Raw genomic sequence first — 22,887 nt, 5'->3', positions numbered from 1 at the left:
TAGGATAGGATAGGATAGGATAGGATAGGATAGGATAGGATAGGATAGGATAGGATAGGATAGGATAGGATAGGATAGGATAGGATGGGATAGGATGGGATGGGATAGGATGGGATGGGATAGGATGGGATAGGATGGGATAGGATGGGATAGGATGGGATAGGATGGCATGGGATGGCATGGGATGGCATGGGATGGCATGGGATGGCATGGGATGGGATAAGACAGAGTAGAATACAATACAATACAATAGTTGAGTTGGAAGTGACCTACAATCATCTAGTTCAACTGTCTGACTTCTTCAGGGCTAACAAAAAGTTGAAGCACATTACTGACCAGCATCTCCCTCCCCAGTTCCCCTCCTCAGGAAGCTGCAGAGATCAACAAGGTCTCCCCTCACTCTCCTTTACTCCAAACCAGACAATCTATATGTCCTAAACCTCTGCCCTAAGCCTCTACCCTCCAGCCCTTTTGCCAACCTTGCAGCCCTCCTCCAGGCACAGAAGCACTCACACTTCATCTGCAAAGCAATGGGCTGCAGTCAGGATCCACAGTGCGCTGATTATGCTGCCTCCACAGATGTGTCTCCCATTGCTCTGGATGCTCACTTGCCATGGGAACTCCCCAAACCTGGCATATCTCCCACCTGTAATCCTCTTGCCAGTCCACAGAAAGGACTCGAAAGACGGTCGGAGGCCACACTCTGGGTAAAAAATAAGATACATTGCTCACATATGCCTGCAGCACTGCCTGTGCTACTAAATGAGAAGGGCGACATGTAGGTGAAAGCACTGATCCTTGATCATCCTTGCTATTTGTTCAAGTAATCAGACAGGACTATTGCATTTACCATTGTGTGAGTATGCAGAGTGGATACCAGCCACTGTGCCCTGCTGGTCACTTCTGAAGAGCGCATAAGCTGTGGAAGAACTGCCTGCATGGATGCTGGTGATTAGAGACGTTAACAACCAGAAAATAAGGAGAAGCATTTTCATCCCACGCCTGGACAAATGCTCTTCACAATATGGAGGACAGTGATGTTTCCACAGCCACATCCCTCTGGCAGGGGCAACCAGGCTGTGATAGCACACAATTCGTTTGTCCTGCTGACATCACAGTTGGATGCTACCCTTCTGTGACGTTGAGGGAAAGCTCACACTGCACCAGCCAACAGCTCAGTGATTTCCATGAGACTTGGGATTAGCTTTAGTTATGATAGAGATAGGGCAGTTCTCCATCCTGGACTGAGTTTCACAGTGTATCACAATAGTGGACTTCTTGGGCTGGGTGCTGTAGCCCTTCATTCTCAAACCATCTTTTTCTCTCCAAAGACTTTATTAGTTGGTCCTGCACCAGTTTTCATATTTGAGAAGCACTGGAGCCTATCAAAATTTGAATGAATTTTCCCCTCTCTGTTCAGATCATCTCTGTATTATCAGAAGAAAGGAGCAGCTCTGTGGTAGGGCTAGATTCAGACAGTGCCAAAGATGCTGAGGTAGGCACTCTCATCCTTCCAGAGAACAGTGGACAAGGGTGGCTTACAAAACCAAACCCAGCTTAGAAAACCAATCCATGAATCTGAATCTTGTCTCCTTTACTGATTTTATCCTCTCTACTGTTTGTACGTCCAACAGCAACTGCAAGAGTTCAAGGCCAAAATTCCTCTGCAGAGTATCTCCATAAAATAAGGGGATGGGACTTAAAAGAACTCAGATAAGTTCAGACCTGAGCTCAGTATTAAGGACAGAATAGTGTCTTCTCCAAACATTTTAATGATACAATAACTGCAGCAGAGAGTAGGCGGGAAGGGATGGGAAAGGACAGAGGGAACCAGGTAACATTTTATGAGCACCAGGACGATTCAAAATATGAAATGTTTTGCCCTGCACCAAAGTTAAAAATGCATAGGAGGAAAGTCAGACTTTAATTTCCTCTCTTTTTTTGCTTTTATGTCACCCCATGCCTAGGAAATTGGATGAAAGTGCAGTGAGCAATAGAACAATTCAGAGGTAAACACTAACAACAAACAGGTGACCAGTTCCTATGGCAACTGGAAATTCCAAGTGTGATGCAGACACATTTTGGGGTATCTCCAGAAAGAGCCTAATATGGCAATCCTGCCAGTGGTAGCTCCTTGCAAGCTTGCCCCAGGCATAAGCCTCCTCAAAAGAACAGCTTTCATTGGACCAGCCAAGGGGAAATGCTGTGGATGTGTGGCTCTGCATTCTCACAGCCTGGCCCTCAGAAAAATCTTCAAGTGTTCCTCTGCCCAGAATTGACACATCAAAATGAGCTCCTACCAATTTTCCCTAAAGAAAAGCAAAGTTGCTCCATTACACATCTCTGAGGATACACCAACGACATGTACCCTTCAAAGGTAGCCATTAGGTCAGTTTCCAAAAAAAGAAAATGAGAGACTGAAGGCCACGTCTCTCACCAGTCTGAGAAATATCATAAGCAACAAGCTGTGTAGGTGGGAGTAACATATCCCCATCTTTCTCACTGAAGTTGTTTAACCAAAGAGGACACCCCATGGCATATATACATGTCCCAAAAGATCCTGTAGGATCAGGGGATATCCTATAGGATATAGGATATATATCCTGCACTTCCTACATCCTTCAGCTTTAGCTTTTGGTCTCTTGAGATCCCCACAAAATAAAAGGTTTTGTCTCTTTCTGGCTGCTTTGCATGCACTGGGGCAGACACAGCCCCACATCTTATGTTTGCACCTACCATAATGAGCTCTGATCTCAGAATCATAGAATCACAGAATCACCAAGGTTGGAAATGACCTCCAAGATCATCCAGTCCAACTGTCCACCTACCATCAGTATTTTCTCACGAAATCTTGTCCCTTAGTACAACATCTAAATGTTTCCTGAACACTTTCAGGGAGTCAACCACCTCCCTGGGCAGCCCACTCCAGCACCTGACCATTATTTCGGATAAGAAATTTTTTGTAACATCCAAGCTGAATCTCCCCTGGTGCAAGGAGGCCATTACCTCTCATCCTATCGATAGTTACACAGGAGAAGAGGCTGAACCCCACCTTGCCACAGCCTCCTTTCAGGTAGTTGTAGAGAGCTGTAAGGTCTCCCCTGAACCTCCTCTTCTCCAGACAATCCCAGTTCACTCAGCCACTCCACATAACACTTGTGCTTCAGACCCCTCACATCTCCATTGCCCTTCTCTGGACACATCCAGGCCCTTGACATCTTTCTTGTAGTGAGGGACCCAAAACTGAACACAGTACTCCAGGCATGGCCTCACCAGTGCTGAGTACAGAGAGATGATCAATTCCTTGCTCCTGCTGACAGCACTATTTCTGATACAAGCCAAGATGCCACTGGCCTTCTTGGCCACCTGGGCACACTGCTGGCTCATGTTCAGCCAAGCACTGACAAACCCCACAGGTCCTTTTCTTCCACACAGTCTTCCAGCCACTCTGCCCCAAGCCTGTAGCATTGCCTGGGGTTGTGGCCAAAGTGCAGCACCTGGCATTTGGTCTTGGTCTTGAACTTCATCCCATTGGCTTCAGCCCAGAGATCCAGCCTGTCCAGATCCCTCTGTAGGGCCTTCCTACCCTCAGGCAGATCAATACTTCCTCCCAACTTGGTGTCATCTGCAAACTTACTGAGGGTGCACTCGATGCCCTCATCCAAATCATCAGTAAAGATATTGAACAGGACAGGCCCCAGCACCGACCCTTGGGGAACACCACTTGTGACCGGCCACCAGCTGGATTTAACTCCATTCACCACCACACTCTGGGCCCAGCCCTCCAGCCAGCTCCTTACCCAGCAAAGGGTGTACCTGTCCCAGCCACGGGCTGCAGCTTCTCCAGGAGAATACCATGGGAGACAGTGTCAAAGGCTTTGCCAAAGTCTAGGTAGACTATGTCAACAGCCTTTCCCTCATCCACCAGGTGGGACACTAGATCACAAAAGGAGATCAGGTCGGTCAAGCAGGCCCTGCCTTTCATGAACCCGTACTGGCTAGGCCTGGTCCCCCAGCTGTCCCACACATGCCATGTGATGCCACTCAAAGTGATCTGCTTCATAACCTTTCCTGGCACCAAGGTCAGGTTGATGGGCCTGTAGTTTCCCAGATCCTCCTTATGACCCATCTTGTAGATGGGAGTCACACTGGCAAGTCTCCAGCCCTCTGGGACTTCTCTGGTTGACCAGAAAATCTTGGTGGTGACACCACAAATTATTGAAGTACAAATAGTTAATCATGAGAATAATTATGTTACAGTGCAGCTAGTATACTCCTCTGTAGTGTCATGCATAATAATGCTGATTTCAGAAAGCCCTGGTGTTTGGTAGGCTGCAGCCTTTCCTAATATTTGATACTTTTTCCAGATCTACCCAGAAATATATTTAGAACCACAGAACACATTGGAGATAGCATTTTTCTTTCCTGACTTTGTAATTTATTGTAGTGCAGGAAACCAAATTGATTTCTTCTTGTGTTTGTACATTTTTCGGAACTGTCAAAAAGAAGTATCATTACAATTTTTACTTTTTCTTACTAAAATTGCTCCAGAAAATAGGCACTATAGGTGATATTACATGTTGCTGTGGAAGTGGAATTGTGAGAGAATTACTGATCTTCTAAATTCATCATTCTCAAAGACATCAAATTACAGGGTTGTGATAGCTAAGATGAGCTCAGCCATGTCTCCAGAAGTCAAAGCTAAAGCAAGAACAAATTCATCAATCCAAGAAAATAAGTATGCCTATAGACATTAGCTATGCAAAGTGCTTAACGGGCGCAGCCACCCCCTAATCCATCCATTTAACAGCATTTCAAGCCAAACTTTAAAAAGTTTCTTTCCTCTCCAGATTGCAGGCTTCCAAGGAAACCAGGGAACTGCACAGAGTAAGAAGCTGCATTGGCCAGCAAGCAAAATTTCCAGATCTCTTTGGCTTTTAATGTCAACAGACAGGAAGCTGCTCAGATTGCAGAAAGCCATCCCACTGGGCTTCCCAAATCTTGATGCGCTGATGCTGTGGGTATCGGAACACCTCTTGGTGTTGTCGGCCTTTTTGGAACAACCCCCTAGAACAAAGCATTGGGGGTGCCATGAGCACAAGCTAGTTCTTGATCCCGATTGGGCAGGAAATCCCCGTTCCCCCGAGGCCACAGTATCCATTGGGGTTCTTGCTAAGGTACTGCTGATGGTAATCTTCAGCGTAATAAAACTCCGGAGCCTCCCGGATTTCTGTTGTGATGGCACCAAAGCCGCTTTCTGTCAATACCTGTCAAGAGACAACATGGAGATCCATTAGTGGTTTGTTGGCTTCCCTGCTGATGAATGACATACGGTTTCCTCTCAGAAAGAACCACAGGCATCTCTCAGCGCCTGGACCACACTTACAGCACATCCCTGGGAGCCCTTTATCCTTCTAATTTCTCTAGGAGAGGTTGTGGGCACCAAAGTACACATCAGTGAGAAGGGGCAGTGCACCCTCCACTTTTAATGGCTCATTTGTTTAATTTGCTATAGCCACACATTTGTTCTCTCCTCTTTATCAGCCACACCAGGCAGGGATGTGGTGCCATCAATAAAAGTGGAAAACAGATGTGCAAGGCTGGCAGCCTTGCAGGTGTCCAAGGACTTCACCTGGCCAATGTTGTACTTCTGAAATGTGCAGTCCAGCCAATTGTGCCAAGAAGAGTTTTGGGATGAAATTTGAGCCCCACTGACAGCAGTGGGAAATAAGAACATTCAGACTCTTTCCACTGTCTCTGCAAACCCCTTCTTCAAAATGAATGATTCCATCATGAACAGAAAGGTATTTTTAAGGCAAACTGTGTCTCGCTTCTCAAAGAAGATCTGCCACTGAGTGGACCAGTAGCAGTAATCACTTTGCAGGGACAGGAGAAGGAACGTGGGTGGGAATTTTAAACTAGACTTCAACTTCTTTCTGATATCCCCTAGCTGAATTTGAAACTCCTGGAGGTTTTCTGATAGAGGAAACTTCGTTTTCATATGAATTGCCGTGCCATTTTACCTGCTGAATTTTTCATTGCTCAGGAAATGGCTAAGCACCAGCATTTTGGAGCCAGTTCTCATCTCAGTGGGGACTGCTCACTGCAGACCATGATAATCTTATAAGCACTTTAATTGGTGTCAGACTAGTGCTTACTGTTGTGAAGTATATTTCTAAAGCACTGGACATTGGTAGATCTGTGTTGCTGTCAGCCAGACCTTGACAGCAAGATGAGCATTAGCAGATAAGCTGATTACCAGACAAATGTGTGTCATCTCGTCATACTGACGATAAAACCAATAAAAGGAAACCACCACACAGCATCATAAAACCAGACCTGGAAGGACCTGTAGAAAGTCAGCCAGTCCAACTTCCTTCATCATGACACAACTCACAACAGCCAGCACACCTTTGTTTAACTATTCCTCAGAGATCTTCAGAGATGGACATCCTCCGGGTTCCTCAGCGACTGCATTTCATTATTTGCCATCCTGACCTAGCCAGGATTAAGCCCACAGCTTTCATTAAAACCCACTATTTTGGTCATACTCATCATGAATGTGGAAAGGAAATCATTCCCTTCCTCTTTCCAATGGTCTCCTACATCCTTGGTAGCCCTTCAGTGAGAAGGACAACATGTCAGGAAAGTATGTAAATAATGCATTAGCAAGTACTTTAACATAAAGAGGTGATTATGCGGGGCCAAAGAGCCTTAAAATACCCCACAACAGGGTTTCTTATCTCCTGTCTCAGTACAGCTGAGTACTGATACCATTTAGGAGTCAGCTGCTGGATGAGGCTGACACCAGTCCAATGTATTCTGGTAATTTCACTTCCTGGAGACATATTTGGCTGTATTCAGCTTTCTATCAGGGATTAAGAAATAAGATTACAAAATCCATGATGGACTTGTCTGGGGAGCCCTTCGATTCTGAACTTGACATCTAAATTCTCAGTGCAGATGAGGAAGTTGTGGACTAGCTAATTCATGTTGTGATCCCATATTTGAACACAGAGATAACAAGCCCTATTGCACAGGACTCCAACCTTGTTTTCCCACGTAAAATCACTGAACAGTTTTTTTTCATCTCTGGGATGGGTTTTGTCCCAAGGGAACCAGGTTACTTACGTGCCAGATGAATTAGCAAAGAAGATAAAAACATGAAGTCCTATATCACAACAGGTTGGCAACAACTAACACAAAGAGATGTCAACACAACTGCTTTCAGAAAGCAATATTTCACTTACTTCCTAACATTTCTAGCAAAGAAAAGCACTTCTGATGTTATCTTCACTGCAGAAAGATGGCACAAACTCTGTCATCATGGGCATTAGTCATTTACTTGCTGCTGTAAATGCCGCAAAATTGGCTTCCCCCTTGTCTGAGTCATGAGGAAGCTCCTGGAGGGATGGATATTTTTTCTACTGTGCAAAACAGTATTTGTTACAGATTTTTACCTGGGACTTTTCCATCATTGGCCTCTTTTTTTTTTTTTTTCAGTTAGAAAATCCATTCTGTTCAGTAACATACCACAAGGGGGCATAAACATCATTTATCCCTTTCAGAATTACCAACAGCCTATTAAAGAAGCCCAAGACAACTCATTATATTGCTCTTTGGTCATTAGCAAGAGATACCAGCACTGTTGTCAGAATCAGCAGGAACCCCAGGCTCCAGTGCTTTGCCAAACACTACCTTGAATGTTTTGATTTTAAATGGGAAAATATTTTCCTCGCACTGACTGTGTCAGTGCAAAGATAAAAACATCACAGGGAAAGATGATGAAGTTCATGATATGCTGGCTCTGGCAGGTGTAAATCAGCACACTCTTGATTGATTTCCTGCTGCCAAGGCAGATGTAATTTGACAATAATCCTGTTCTAGCAGACTTTTCAGTCCTCGCTTTTCAGTCCACACAATTCCCAAGCTATCCAGCGTGAGCTCCCAGCATCATGTGGCAGCCAAAAGGGCTGCTGCAGCTTTTGCATGCAGAAATGGGAAGGATCAAGTGAAAGAGAATGTAATTTTCTTATAATATCTCCAGGGAGGTTGTGGATGCCCCCTCCCTGGCAGCATTGCAGGCCAGGCTGGATGAGGCTGTGAGCAACCTGGTCTAGAGGGAGGTGTCCCTGCCTACAGCAGGGGAATGGAATTAGATGACCTTAAAGGTCCCTTCCAACCCAAACCATTCTATGATTCTATGATATGATTCCATAATCCACCATTGAGACCTTTCACACAGTGCAGGAAATTTTTAAAGTACTCTTGGATCCTTTTTCTCCCAGATATCCCACAGTAGTTAAAATAGAATTAACTTATTAATATATTCAAGGGACTTTTGTGGCTTTCGTAACTCAAGAGATCGCAGTGGAAGAGCACAACCAACCCTTAGCTGACTACAACCCAGCCCCCCCAAAACCTCTCAGGTCTTAGAACAAAATGGATGAAGAGGACACGGTCAATATGATATTTGAGATCAGTGGTGGAGCACAAAAGCCCTGGAGCCAGCACTGGGAACCTCAGCACTCCCACTTTTTTAAACAACTTGTACTTCTGGAATGTGAAAGGTTTTGTTTGATGAATTTTCTGATTTATTATAGCCTACAAAACTTGTTTTTTTTTTCCTGTTGCTTGCTTTAAACTTGTTGCCTGGCCATGTCTTTACATAGAACAGCCTCTGCCACGAAAAATAATTCTTACTCGCTCTTTCCATAGCAATCTTGATTCTCTGCCTTCATCCCGTTCATTCATTTCTTCTGCAGGCTTCAGTGGCCGAGGCTGTTCAGAGTCCCCACTCATAACTCAGGTCAGCCTTCTTGCCCTCTTCTGCATCCTCTCTGGTTCTATTTTACCACCTCATTGAGATGGGGTGACTGGGATTGCACTCTATTCAAAATCACCATGGATTTACTCAGTGGTGTACTTACATTTTCTCTTTCATTCTCCAGCTCTTTCCCAGAAATTCTTTGCATTCCACTTGCCTTTCTGACCTCTGCTCAGCACTGAGCAGACGTTTTCAAAGAACCATCTGCGATGACACCAGGACTTATTTCGCCGGTTAATTTAAACCCTATCATTGTGTCTGCACTTGACTTTTATCAACATCGAATTTCAGCAGCTATTTTATTGCACAGACATTTGATATCGTCAGATTCTTTTGCGACTTTTTGTCGTAATGTCTACTTTTGCTTACTTGGAATAACTCTATGCCATCAGCAGATTTCAGCCCATCACTGATGACTGTCTCCCTTCTCCAGCTCTTTTACGAGGATATTGAACTGCACCAGTTCCCAAGACAGATACCTGGTAATCTCCTTTCATTGTGAAAACTGCCCTGTTATTTGTATCTTTTATTTCCTATCTATAACCAGTTATTCAAAAGAAAAACTTTCCACTTCATCCTCAGCAGCTGTCTGCCTTTTTCTCAGCTGATCTCTTCAAAAAAGTATATCTGCAAGACACAAGTTTCCTCTTCTAAAGTCACATGGACCCTTCTCTGAAATGCCGTATTCTGTGTGTGTCTATCAGCTTGATACCCAACGTGCAGTGTGAAAGGTCTTTAATTCTCCTGGATCATCTCAGAGATGCCCACCTTTTAGCCCTTCAGTAGCAGGTCTAATTTAGATCACCGTTTACCCACGATGCTGGTGTGGAAGCCATTTCTAATTTACGTTCTTTTCCTGTCTGTAGCCAGCCACCATCAACGTCCACTGATCTGCCACTGTTGAGCAGCTTTACCACGAATCTCTTTTGTAGCTTGAACTTGAGACAGCCTCTCCAAATTGTAACCATGAGTTGGTGTGGGAAACCCCAAATTCCTCAGTCGTGAATATGGACGCGAGTAATTTTGGAGCTTTCTGCTATGGTGTCGATGATCCCTGGGGTCCCTTCCAACCCAAGCCATTCTATGTGTTATCTGTGCTGTGTCTTTTACAGACAGCTCAAGCATCCACATGCATCAATCAGTCTCCAGAACTGATACGTAAAATGCTCAACTTTCATAAGGAGAACACATTAGTGAACTAGTAGTGGCTTTGGACACAAAGGCTTGAAACCACAATGGATTGCAGCAATCAAACCCTCTTATTTTCCCATTTGCACGATGCCAGTTGGTTCTCCAAATATCTGTCACCCAATCCAGTACTCGCAGTCCCATCTCAGCTGCAGTGCGTGGTACCCACGATGCGCAAACACAGATAGATTTTAAGGGACCTCCTAGTCTTTGGTAGAGAAAGTGTCATCTTCCACATGCTCTCACTGCCTCACTCAAGGCCAAGGCACTGGTTCACTGGGATGCAGCGCAGTCTGCATGTCAGTGAAATCAGTTTGTTTCACTGGCAGCACTTCTGCTCAGTTATGCCTTGTGATGGGAAATACTGTCCTCAGACAGGGAGATTGTATGGTAGACTGCCAAGGAATACACCAAACCTGTGCAACCAGAGGGATGTTCTTCACTTATTCCCAAGCAACTGCATTTAGCACACGATACTTCTGCACTTGGATTTGCTGCTGCCCTCTGAATTGACAATAATTGCTGCTTCATCTTTTTGTAGCCAGCTGACTACATCGAGCCAAAGTATGCCAAAATATTTAATCATTTGATGTAACAGCACGGCAACAACACATTCAAGGTGTGTGGCTCCTTGTTTATATTCAGATGGAAGCAGCTAATACCTACAAAATGCCTTAAGAATTTGGGATGAACTGTGCCAGAAATGCCAGATACTCTTGCATCTCCAAGTACTTGAATGAATAGACTGAAGTCACTGATGCTTTGGTATGTTGTGCTGAAAAATGCATGGCTCATGGAAGTTTAGAGGAGGGGATGAACCCACTTATAATTTTGACAGAAAAAGCTTTAAAATTGGTTTTGTTAAGTGAAACCATTTAATTTTCTGTGCAGAAGCATTAGTGAAGCAGTGGAGTATTAATTGGTTTCTAGCATTTTGTGGCTTTTAATAAAAATAGCATCATCCTCTGTGTGATTCACTATGCACTTTAGAAGCAAGCATACAGCCCGCACTCAGCTTCAATGCGCAGGTTGTCTTGTGTCTCAGCAAGTTACATGAAGCCTCTGTATTTCCAATGGACCCTCTGAAATCTCTGGGGTGGGGTTGAGGCTTGGTGATGTTAGAGGCCTTTTCCAACCTTCATGATCCCGTCATCCTATGAATACTGAAATTCATTTCTCCTGCAAGGCAGACTTGCAGCGAGGATCAGCCTGAGGAACTAACACAACGCATAGCGCGAAGCTTCAGCACTGTGCAATTAAAAGAGGACGTCTCATTTTTTCCTTTCATTTGCCAAGTATCATGTAGCTATACCTCTTGTCTTCTCTAAGACTGCCTCTCTGCAGAGATACATCTGATATATCATTTTAAATTGTTTCCTTTGTGCTGCCTTCATTTGGCTGGAGCACCGCACTGGTAAACATTCGCCTGCTACTCTAGCTAACATTATAATTCATTTTGCTGTGCCTGGCCCAGTCTTCTCTATGTCACTTACCGAGGATGGTTTTTCCAATCTAATCAATGTCAATGACCTCTGCAGAGCCCAGCAATTGGCTGAAATCATGCCTAGCTGGTAAAATCTGCATTTTCATCCGTGGAGGTGACCTCTTTTTGAAAATCAAGTTTTTACCCACAGCAAGCCAGCTGGGCAGAACAATGCTGCCAAGGATCCATTCTTCTGGTTCCATTTACCTCTCTGCACAGGGGACTGAAGGGCACTGATGCATCCGATAGGTGCTGCAAGAATTGATTCGCTCATGTTTTGCACAGGGCTTTGGAGTGCTGCACAATTAGCTAATGCTTTCACAGGGCTTTGGAGAGCTACGTAATTCCTAAGTATTATTAATACCCTTGCAGGGAAGCTGTCTAGCCTAAGAACTTACTTTGCAATTGCAAATTGGACGAGGTTGAGACTGGGAATGATTTAGCCGGGCTGGCACAAATTCTGCATCCTTCATAGTGCGGGCATATGGATCGAAGAGCAGAAATGGTGAAACTCACTGGCTCTGGTCTTTGCTGTGAGAGAAAACTATCTGCTGTGAGACTACAGGATAAATCTGGAGACATAATCATCCTACAGGGACCACGCATAACCTGGTCAAAGAGGAGAAATGCTGTTACATGGCTCTGTTGGAATTGTTTATATGAGTGTATTCTTCTAGGGCAGCACAGGGAAAATGCAGATAAGAAAGAAATACAGCGGGTACTTAAAAAGATGATGGTGCAAAGTGCTAAGCTGTAGAAGCTTGATTCTAATCTATAAAACTGCAAAACTGACTCTGTTGGAGCTGTGAGCCTACTGAAAAAAACCACACACACAACAGAGCACATCCTCTAAACAGAGTAAACTGAACCTAGATGGAGACACAGCCTCACAAGCCTTAGGGGAAAACGGTACGTGTATACATATTTATATGCAGTCTGTTTTGTTGGTTTGAAGACCTGCTCTCTCTGATAAATACTTAGCTTGAAGGAGGCTGTTTGGTCACTCATCCCTGCCAGAGGGGAAGGAATTGCTGGGCCTGGATATAGAGCAGACCTGCCAAGGTAAATCACTGCTGGCCGATAGCCTGGATATTAACATAGCCAAGGTGCCAGGAGGGTAAGCTCTGAAGGTGTGGGAAGGATCAGGGGTGCCCTTACTCTGATACGTTCTACTCTTTTACATTTGAATGTGCTTCCTCGTTGCCCACAACAATCAGCTACGCCAGCTGAAATGGCACATTTATACAGACAGACCTCTTTGCACCTTCTAGGATTGGAAAAAATAAATGGTGAAATTGCCCTACATCGAACAAAATGAAACTGACAGTGAAATAAAATCTGCAGTTCTGTTTTTTCCTTTTGGATATGAAAAGGAACTTGTATCCTGTTCTCTATCGTATCAGTCTAATTCTGGATTAAAAGTTTTTGCTCCAGATTCTGACTGGTATAAGAGGATCATCTTGACCTGCAGTCTTTACAAGCTTGACCTGCAGCATAGAGCTTCCTGAACACCCACCCTGCCTTCTCTTGAGGGATGAAAAATGATAGTGAAGAATGGCAGCAGAGGGCATTTAGGAGGTATAGGAAGATAGCATTAGCAAAGATAAAAGACATCTTGCTCAGCTAGCGTCTGGGAACTAATTAGGTGTTGAAGGAGCCATTGAGAGAGATGGAAATTCTGTTTGTCTAGACAATTTTAACGTAGCCAAACAGCCTTTTACTGTACATCCTGCATGGATAATTTATGATGGCTAAGAAAAGATATGCCCTGTTCTGACTTGCAGGGATCTAAAGGTAAAATCTATTCCATGGTTTGAGATGGCAGACTGCTCTTCACTGAACGTTCATCCACTATCTCATATTCCTGAAGTGAAAAATGGTCCAAACCAAGATGTGGACACTAACAGTAACTCATATATGGAGCAGTGAAGCTCAGAGCAGAATCTTCTGACCTAGTGCAAACTTGAGTTGGTATCTCCATGTAGAGCAGTCCTGAACGATGCTGAGAAGCTAACTTGGTTCCAACAGCAGCATAGCAATCTTAGCAATGCTAAGATGAGGCAAATCCATGCTCTCCATGAGCAAAGGAAAACACTCCACATCAACATGTTCTGTTGACAAGACTTTCCCCCCTCCATCAGGTCAGTTATCTCTGGACCACACTGCAAAGCGCAGACCAACCTGCATGATGCATATATCCTTTGCAATAAATGGATGTCACTACAATTATTTTTCATTCCAGGGAGCTGCAATGTGGAAGTAAAAATGTTCATTTAATATACTCAAGGCTGAGAGCTCAGTTTAGCTTCACTCTTACTCTTATTTTTCTAACTGGAGTCAGCACTGGATTTATATCAAGTTTTTCTTCCATAATGCATTGGCATGCCAGCTTCTCAGGAAAGATAAATTTTTAAGATGAATAAACAATTCATCTCTTCCTAAACTCATACTGAGAGGTAGAGAAAACTTCTGCTGTAACTGGGGGTGGAAACCTTCAGACATCAAGCACAAAAACTTACTTCTGAAATCATAAAAATTGGTACATCAGAATATCTGAAAGAAGATATTTACGATGGAAATCGTTGGGCAGCCCACATCTCTACCACTTACTGTGCCTCTAATAACAAGCTCTGTTTTTCTGTTCAGCCTCTCATGACCAGTAGCATGTAATGCCAAACCATATAATCCTTGGAAAGATGGGAGATTAGTTGGGTGGTGCTGTCCACCCTCTGTAGAAGTTAAAGTTGTTTGTGGTAAAAGCCCAGAGCCTGCTTTCTAGAGCAGCAGGACTTTTACCCACCTCACCTCCGACCATCCCCAGCCAAGGTTTTCAACCAATACCATCTTCTGTCCCAAACAAACACATCCAGATTGGCTTTCTGATTCAACCTGCCTAAACTGTTCTGGGCTGAATGTTAAATATTCTACTTAAGTGAGCTCGTCAAGATCTCTTCTATGCTCAAATGCAGCGTAAAGGGATGGGAGGATGAGAGTGTCATTTGGAAAAGAAAAAGTTAGCACCACTCTACTCCAGTATTCTTGAAATGATTTCATCTATACTATATGTATAGGTCAGGATTGCACGCAGCAAAGCATAAGAGTGTCTACAAGTGCCAGGATAATCTGTTCTGATCTTTCCAATGTTTGTAGCATGGAATGGGAGAAGAAGAGAAGCAGGCTGCCAGGCAGCAGCAATCAGAGAGGAGATGGATCCAGCACAAGATTCGTGCAGCACAATTCAGAGCCTGGCCCACTGCATGACCAATGCAACATAAAGCTGAGGTCCTTTCCCATGGTGAAAAAACGTCCAGGTCTGGGGCCCCCAACACAGGAAAGATGTGGAGCTGTTGGAGAGGGTCCAGAGGAGGGCTGGAACACCTCTCCTATAAAGACAGGCTGAGGGAGCTGGGCTTGTTCAGTCTGGAGAAGAGAAGGCTATGAGGAGATCTCATTGCAGCCTTCCAGTATATAAAAGGGGATTATAAACAGCAGGAGAATCAACTTTTTACAAGGGTAGAGAGTGAGAGGACAAGGGGGAATGGTTTTAAGCTCAAGGAGGGAAGGTTTAGATTGGATGTCAGGGGGAAATTCTTTACCAAGAGAGTGGTGAGGTGCTGGAACAGGCTGCCCAGAGAGGCTTGTGGGTGCCCCATTCCTGGAGGTGTTCAAGGCCAGGTTGGATGGAGCCCTGGGCAGCCTAGTCTAGTACCAGATCTGAAGGTTGGTGGCCCTTCCTGTGGCAGGGGGGTTTGGAACTTGATGATCCTTGAGGTCCCTTCCAACCCACGCCATTCTATGATTCTGTGATTCTAAAGGCTGGGGAGAATTCTCAGTGGTGGAGGTGCGATGTTTCCATGCACCTCCAGTTCTGTGAAGTTTTCAGCTGAACCGTGGTTCAAACTGGAAGCCATCCTATTCTGTGTGCTGCCACATTTCCAGCCCGGGTCAGCCGCCCTTTCTGACTGACCAGCTGAGTTCTGTGGGACTTTTTAAGGATTTTCATCTCTGTACCAGATCACAGACAGGCTGACCACTCTAAAGCAATTTGAATCATTCACGATGACGAATTGCTTCAGTTATTGAATGTATGCATAATTGCTACTAACATCATATTCAAAATAGTTACTGGGGAATACAATTTTAATCCCATACCAAGGACTGAAAAGTCAAGAGAAAGATTTTAACGAGAAGATAAGCAGTTTTCCAGCTACTATAAATAGGAAAGGATAGAAGAACGCATCCAACAAGCAGAAGAAAGTGTGAGGAGGGTAAAACTGCACACTGTTCTGGCTTTGGACTCTGTAAGGTAGTGAGTATGAGATAGTGTGAAATACAAAGAAGACTTTGTTGTTTACATCTGAAGTTTGAAAGTGGCACGGTGTGAATAAACAAAGGATGTTCCACGAAACACTGCAGCAGTGATGCGCGCGCTCCGTCTGAGCTCCAGAAACAGCATGTACACAGAGGCATCGCCGTCTACTTTAAGAAAAGAAGGAGGTAAACTTTAAAGCTTGCCTTCCAGAAAATCTCATTTTCCCACATCTTTAGGCTTCTGATAGGCTTTTAAGTGGCAGGAAACACACGGGCTTAATAAGACTAAGATCTGGATCGTTTAGCGTTTGCTTTCAGGTTGGTTAAGCTGCTTACTAACGATAATTGCAAACACGCTTTTGGAAACCTGAATTAGCTTTTTGTTATCTTTTTCTGAAAGAAAAAATAAATAGATTTGCTCTCAAGTACTTGAATTATATCAAACTATTTTTTGTGTGTCCGGACATAAATATACCATACTGCCACAACAGCTCTGCAGCTTAACTGATTATTATACAGGAAGATGTGTCTCAATGGCACAGTGTTCTGACAAGGACAACATCTAAAGTTATATACGATATAGATTCATCATGATATTTCACTTTGAGTAGTTACATAGCATCACATGCAATTCAAGCTAGGTACCAGCATCTACACGTGCCTCACAATGCAGAGATCTCCCCAGATTGACAAATCGTTGGTCAAATTTGATTTAAATTTAAAATATCCCTATCTATTACTACAGCATAGATAGAGGGGCACTTTTGATAACGCTACAAAAGTTGTTATGGGTTATATTTACTCTTTATGAGATCTAAATGGAGCCAGCAGATGAAATCACCATTCAATCAGCATGTTCAATCCTGAATTTCCATACAGATCGGTTTTGCTTTTGTGGCGCTGAAATCAACTGATCTCGGAGCAGAAGGCAGAATGATGTTGTTAGGTATACACTTTATTTTTCCTGCAGTGAGCCCTGCGTACCAAAGCCATGCTCAGGAAGTTGGCAGCTCTGATGAGAGACTGATGATGACCTCCTAAACATGGTGTTACTCACTGCATCACCTTGCTACGGCCACATCCAATCATACAGCCCTCTGAAATCAGCTCCATACAAGCTATCCAGGAAGATTAAACTGCTGGTGAGTTGCAGTTGACAAAATAAGGCACAACTAACTCAGTTTCTCTAATCTTTACCCAGCTACGGACTCTTTGGTGGAGATTTTGGTGTGGGTTGTGGAAATTAGACTTAGTCTCTATAGCAAGCTGGTCCACCCAAGACATCCTAAAAGATCTGAGTCACTTTTCAAGTATTAATATTCACTTGTTGTGAGTACCCTCAAAAGCAGATGGCTTCTGCTTAGTGCCCACAGACTGAAAGCACAGAGCTCCTGAAGCCTGCAGATACATGGCAAAGATGTTCAACTCTGGAGGCTAACTGGAAATGTAGAAATAAAACTTGCACCCTTGGCAAAGCAAACTCATTTCAACAGCCCAAGCTTTGCTTGGGCATATTCATGTAATACAACTGCTTCCCTTCTACAGTTTTGCAAACTGGCTACTGTGCTGCAGCAGAAGCATTTTACCAGTAGAGGGGGAGAAACACACTTGGCCACAAAACCAGCTGCAACAACTGGGGCAGTTATTTCTTTCATGCCCTCTGGCAGCTGCCAAGAAGTGCTGAGAGTACAGCAGCACACAAGGATGGGTGAAAATAAGAATTCTACATAAGGAAGCAGGGTAAATCATCCAGCTCAGCTCCTTCACACATCATCCCCGAATGAGCTTCCCCTGCATTGCTGGGATCAAACTGCTTCTGAGAGCAATAAAAAGGAATGTACTATGGGGGAGCCCCACAAGCTCTCTTCCAACTCCGTGCACCTTTGTAATGAGTGTGGAAGGGATAACTAAGATCCCCAAGTCATAGAATCATAGAATCCTTAGAGTGGGAAGGGATCCTTCAAGGTCATCCTGCCCATCTCTCCTGCAGTGAACAGACACATTCAACGGGGACTTTTTATAAAGGCAGGTAGTGACAGGATGATGGGAAATGGCTTTAAACTGGATGAGGGTAGATTTAGGCTAGATATCAGGAAGAAATTCTTTACTCTGAGGGTGGTGAGACACTGGAACAGGTTGCCCAGCGAGGCTGTGGATGCCCTGTCCCTGGAAGCATTCCAGGCCAGGCTGGATGGGGCTGTGAGCAACCTGGCCTAGAGGGAGGTGTCCCTGCCCACAGCAGGGGGTTGGAGCTGGATGATCTTAAGGGTCCCTTCCAACCCAAACCATTCTATGATTCTATGATTCAAAGCTAAATCAAGTTGCCCAGGGCCTGATCCAGCCCACCCCCAACCATGCCCACTGACCACGTCCCTCAATGCCACATCTCCACGGTCTTTGAACACCTCCAGGGATAGTGACTCCACCATCTCCCTGGGCAGCCTGCGCCAATGCATCACCACTCACTTGGAGAAGAATTTTTCCTAATATAAAGAGATGCAGCTTAGAGAGAAAGAGTAGTGAAAGAGACCTCCACAGCTTCTCCAGCTTATCCACTTGCCTGAGGAGTTTAGATACAAGCTGCTCTCCTATCTGCACAAACGTACCCTACAGGAGAGGCTTGGATGTTTGAATGAAGGCAGCTGAGATTTTAAGTCAACAAGTTAATTTGTCAGCAAGCTACAGAAATGTGAGAGCATCTCCGACTTCAGGGTCAAATTCCACTTGTTGTATAAGCCCCCTAGCACTGGTGAAGTGGATTTATGCCCCTGGAAAGGAGATTTGGATTTGGCCATTAGTAAAACAAAATATCGAACCGATTGTGGCTGGAGAGGAAGCAAAGAAAATGCAGGGAATGCACTTTGTGTTTCAGCGAGAAGCTGGCATTTGCAGCACAGCATCTCCCTGCCAGCTACAGAACAGCAGTGACTTGGCAGAGGTTTGATGGCCAGATGTCACCCTCATCTGGTTGTCTTGGCTCAGGCTGTCTGTTTGAAATGAGCAGCAAAACAGAGCGAGCATGGGGTCTTCCTGGTGCTGCCTGCACGACGAGAACCAGGGCTTGGAAAGAGCTTTGGGGCAACACCGCAGCCCTCTGATGCTGGCACAGCTCTGCACCATTTTGTCAAGCTCACAGCCCTCACCGGGCAGAATCAGAGCTACCGGGTCGAGGAGGAGCTGGGATGCGAGGATCTGCCTGACAGCTGCCTCTCTTCGGGTGAGGAACGCAGAACAAATGCTCGCCCCGCACACCTCCCCGAGGCAGCGTGCAGCACACTGAGTGCTCCAAACCCTGGTGCGTTTCCTGGCGAGAAGACGCTGCTGTTGTGTTTCTTTGTTCGAGCGCGCTGCTGCATCTCCACTGTCAGTTTTCAGCCGGTTGCTTTAGTTAAGGAGAGAGAGAATTCGCTTTTCTGTATTTCTGCTGTGTTACACTTACCAATGGCACAGAGAAAACCAGCAGGGCAGTCTCTGTCTCCAACCTGCTGGCTTGCTAGCTCGTCGTTACTTAAGCCAGCGCAAGTTACTAAAGATGCACTGATAAATACGGAGGTATGTAGTCAAACACTGCACGTCCCTCCCACCGCCTGGTCTTTCAGATACAGCAGAAGACTTGATCGAATGGGCAAATGTTTGCCAGGTTGTGCTGCAGCAGCTCAGCCACAAATGCCTTCAGACCCAGGCAGCGAAAGCAAAGAGCACGCGCCGTCCCCTTCTAAGCCCCCACGTGACTGCCCTTAAATCAGAAGGAGAATTACTTTTTAACTGAAAGCCTGATAGTGCGTGTGTATGTTTGTATACACATCAATATGTGCGATAAGAAGGCTGCTTTGTGGTGAAACCTGCCAACAAACCCATTTTTTTGTCGCCATCTGCTAGGAAGAGAGCGAGCACCTGTTAGGAGCAGCTGCTTGAATGCGGAATGTAGGTAAGAGAAAAATCAGCTTCATTTTGGAGTTGGCTTGCTGCAGGTAGCACATGGCTCACACTGACACGGATGTCAAGTGGTCCTTTTTGAGCTTGCTCTCATCAGGAGGTGGCTAGTGGTGTAAAATCCCCAACCTCACTGTCACCAAGGCTAAAGGCACTGGCAGATGCCACCCAAGCTGCCGTTTCCCCAGAGGAAGCCATGGGGGTCCCCCACCTGGTCAGCTCCAAGTGGACAGGAGAGACACCAGGAAGGATTTCCCATGCTCTTCCAAGCAATATGTCCAGGCCCACAGGTCAGCATGGCCTCTCCCATCATGCCTGACACCACAGATGATATCAAACTGACTGCCCTTAGTCCTTGCCTGTGCTATCTGTGCTACTGCTGAAGGAATGAGCTCTTTCTTGATCCCCTTTACCACATAGGCCTACAATTAATAGTCACTGGGAGAGATTCAGCGGCACTGTAAGGAGCTCCTATCCACATCCATGTAATGGGATGGTCAATGTAATGGTCAATGGATGAGTTTTCTTTGCACAGGGAAAACTTAAATAGGCACTGGTATTTAGGGGTTCCATCTGGTCTGAATGTCTTCCCTGTCCCTCTTCTCCTCTTTTTCCTGCTTCTTTACATTCTCCTCTAGCCTCCTTCTTCCCTTCCCAGCCCTTCTTTCCTCGTTTTGTACCTCCTGATTTGCCCCATGTCACCACCCTGTGCTACAAGAGTAACAAATATTTGGCTCATACAATCCTTTTTAAATAGTGTGCCCAAATCCTTCAATCCCAGAGACGGACATTTTCTTCAATGGCAGCAAAAGAACTGTTCTGAGGTGAAAACACTGAGGCTAACGCACAAACACAGACACTGTGTGGAAAACAAGGGATATTCCCAAAGTGTTCTTGAGGCCCCAGTCTTAAATGCCCATTACCTCTGCAGTCTGCATTGCAGTTCAGATGGATTCAATGCAGATCAAAAAACCCTGATTCCTGGATAGGTAACATCCATCCAGCGTGGCTCAGGGAAACCAGAGCAAGTGCATGAGGCTGACAGAGGAATAACATTTCTTGTGCTTGTAAAGGAGCAAATTTAATCCTGATGCAGTGAAACAAACATAAAATCACACGCAGCCATCCCACAGAGTCACTTCGTGGTATGAAGCTGCACTCTAAATTGTGTTTTACAACAAATACCTTCGGTCAAGCAGGTTTCATTCTTTTCTTAATGCAGACTTAAACCTGTAAGCACATCTGTAAGCATATAGATTCGTGCCTCCTGGGACATGCCTAATGGGCTCTGAATTCAGTCTGGCTCATTTCTTTGTAAAGCACTGGCTATACAGTGGGAAAACTGAATAGGGGCTTTCACTGATGGATGATTTTTCATTTTGAATTTAAATGTACAAACTGAGATCGCGGGTTATTATTGCCATGAGAAAGAACAACAGAAAAGGCAAGAGCCATAGATTAGGGAGTCGGTGACACAGAAACAGTCAAGGACAGGATGAGCTAATTAATGTTACCCTCTGCCCTCTAAATTACCCATATATTTACTTAAGTGCTTCTGCTCAGCATCAGCTGAAGGGAGCTTGGAGGCAGCAAAGCCTGTCTGCCAGCCAGGTGCACCTCCTCCTGCTTTATATGATGTGCTGTACCGTGAAGATGACAGAGAGAAAGCATCAGAAGGAGTGGTGCTGAGCTCAGCATTAGGGCTTATGGGAGCAGAAATCAAAGATGTTCTTTGTCCAGGTGGAGGCAAGTAACAAGCGGTGTCCCCCAGGGGTCAGTCTTGGGACCGGTGCTCTTTAACATCTTTATCAGTGACATCAATGATGGAATTCAGTGCACCTTCAGCAAGTTTGCTGATGACACCAAGCTGAGTGGTGCAGCTGACACAATGGAAGGAAGGGTTGCCCAAGGAGGGAAGATTTAGGTTGGACATCAGGGGGAAGTTCTTTACCAAGAGAGTGGTGAGGTGCTGAACAGGCTGCCCAGAGAGGCTGTGGATGCCCTGTCCCTGGAGGTGTTCAAGGCCAGGTTGGATGGAGCCCTGGGCAGCCTGGTCTAGTATTAGATCTGGAAGTTGATGGTCCTGCCTATGGCAGGGCGGTTGGAGCTTGATGATCCTTGAGGTCCCTTCCAACCTAAGCCATTCTATGATCCTGTGATGTCAATGACCAATGTTGAGAGCTCCTGGCTAGGAAATCTTTCTCCATTTTTCCCCCCAAACTCACCCTTGAGAGCAGCCCAGAAACACGTGGAGTTCCACCATACCACAAACTCTCTTGGGACACCCCTAAATATTAAAACATTCACGTGTTCCACATTTTTACCACTGACATGCCCTCAGATGAAGGGAGGGGGAACTACTCCATCTTTGAAACAATCCGGCGGAAAGTCCTAACTGCCTCTTGAATAAAATTCCAGCCACTGGGAAAAAAAAAAAGAGAAAAAAAAAAAAGCAGAAAAAATAAAATAATTAAAAAAAAAAAAAAAAGCTTTGTTCATGCTGTTACAGTTTAGGAACTGCTGGCATCCCTGCCTCCGAAAGGAAGGGAGCAGAGAGCGGAGTGCTCAGCAGCTGAGGACGTGTGTTCTGGAAGCAGCACGCCGGAGCAGATGGTGAAATGATTACTGCCAGTAAATGTTAGAGTCCTCTTTTTTTTTTTTTTTTTTTTAACTTGAATTCTGAACAACAGGAGAAAAATAATTACAAAGACTACATGAAAGCAGCTTGATTTCCTTTCTTTTTCTGCTCTGAAAGCGTGCGTGTCTTGTTCCTTTCCAATACCTAGTGCTGAGAAAGTGGATGCTCGCTGGGTTTGCTGTATTCCAGTCCAGCAACAAGCACTTCGTTTTGCTGAGCTTAACACGGCTCTTATTTTTAAAGCTTTGTTCACGAGGGAAATGAGGAGGTGCAGGACCCCATTAGATCTCTCCAAGTAAATGGGCCTCCTCCAACCTAGTCCCCTGCTCGGAGTTTACAGCCCTCCCTATGGATGCAGTCACTACTGCCAGGTTTATGGGGTCTGGAGGGCGAGGGGTGTGAGGAGCAGCCGAGGCCACTGGGTCCAGACAGGACAAGGGGAAATGGTTTCAAGCTAAAAGAGGAGAGATTTAGGCTGGATATAAGAAATAAGTTTTTTACGATAAG

At 45.0% G+C, this 22,887-nt stretch overlaps 2 protein-coding genes across 4 annotated transcripts in view; both read right to left on the bottom strand.

Moving 5' to 3' along the window:
* Window positions 1-3,274, bottom strand: part of PRSS55 (protease, serine 55) — a 17,057-nt gene extending 13,783 nt beyond the window's left edge. The window contains 3 exon segments of the mRNA XM_021392699.1: window positions 514-703; window positions 851-1,055; window positions 1,057-3,274. Of these exon segments, the coding sequence (XP_021248374.1) occupies window positions 514-703; window positions 851-1,055; window positions 1,057-1,113 (452 nt within the window). The 5' untranslated portion in view covers window positions 1,114-3,274.
* MSRA (methionine sulfoxide reductase A) overlaps window positions 4,411-22,887 on the bottom strand; it is a 258,772-nt gene continuing 240,295 nt past the window's right edge. For 2 of the 3 annotated variants that reach the window (XM_021390271.1, XM_021390273.1), the window contains one exon: window positions 4,411-5,267. In XM_021390271.1, the coding sequence (XP_021245946.1) occupies window positions 5,103-5,267 (165 nt within the window). In that variant the 3' untranslated portion in view covers window positions 4,411-5,102. The remainder of the gene's footprint in view (window positions 5,268-22,887) is intronic. The other variant, XR_002436532.1, reaches the window with a different exon arrangement.

Source organism: Numida meleagris, chromosome 3, assembly GCF_002078875.1.
Source record: "Numida meleagris isolate 19003 breed g44 Domestic line chromosome 3, NumMel1.0, whole genome shotgun sequence".
In the NCBI taxonomy this organism is placed as follows: domain Eukaryota; kingdom Metazoa; phylum Chordata; class Aves; order Galliformes; family Numididae; genus Numida; species Numida meleagris.
This window is presented reverse-complemented; position numbering and strand designations above follow the sequence as displayed.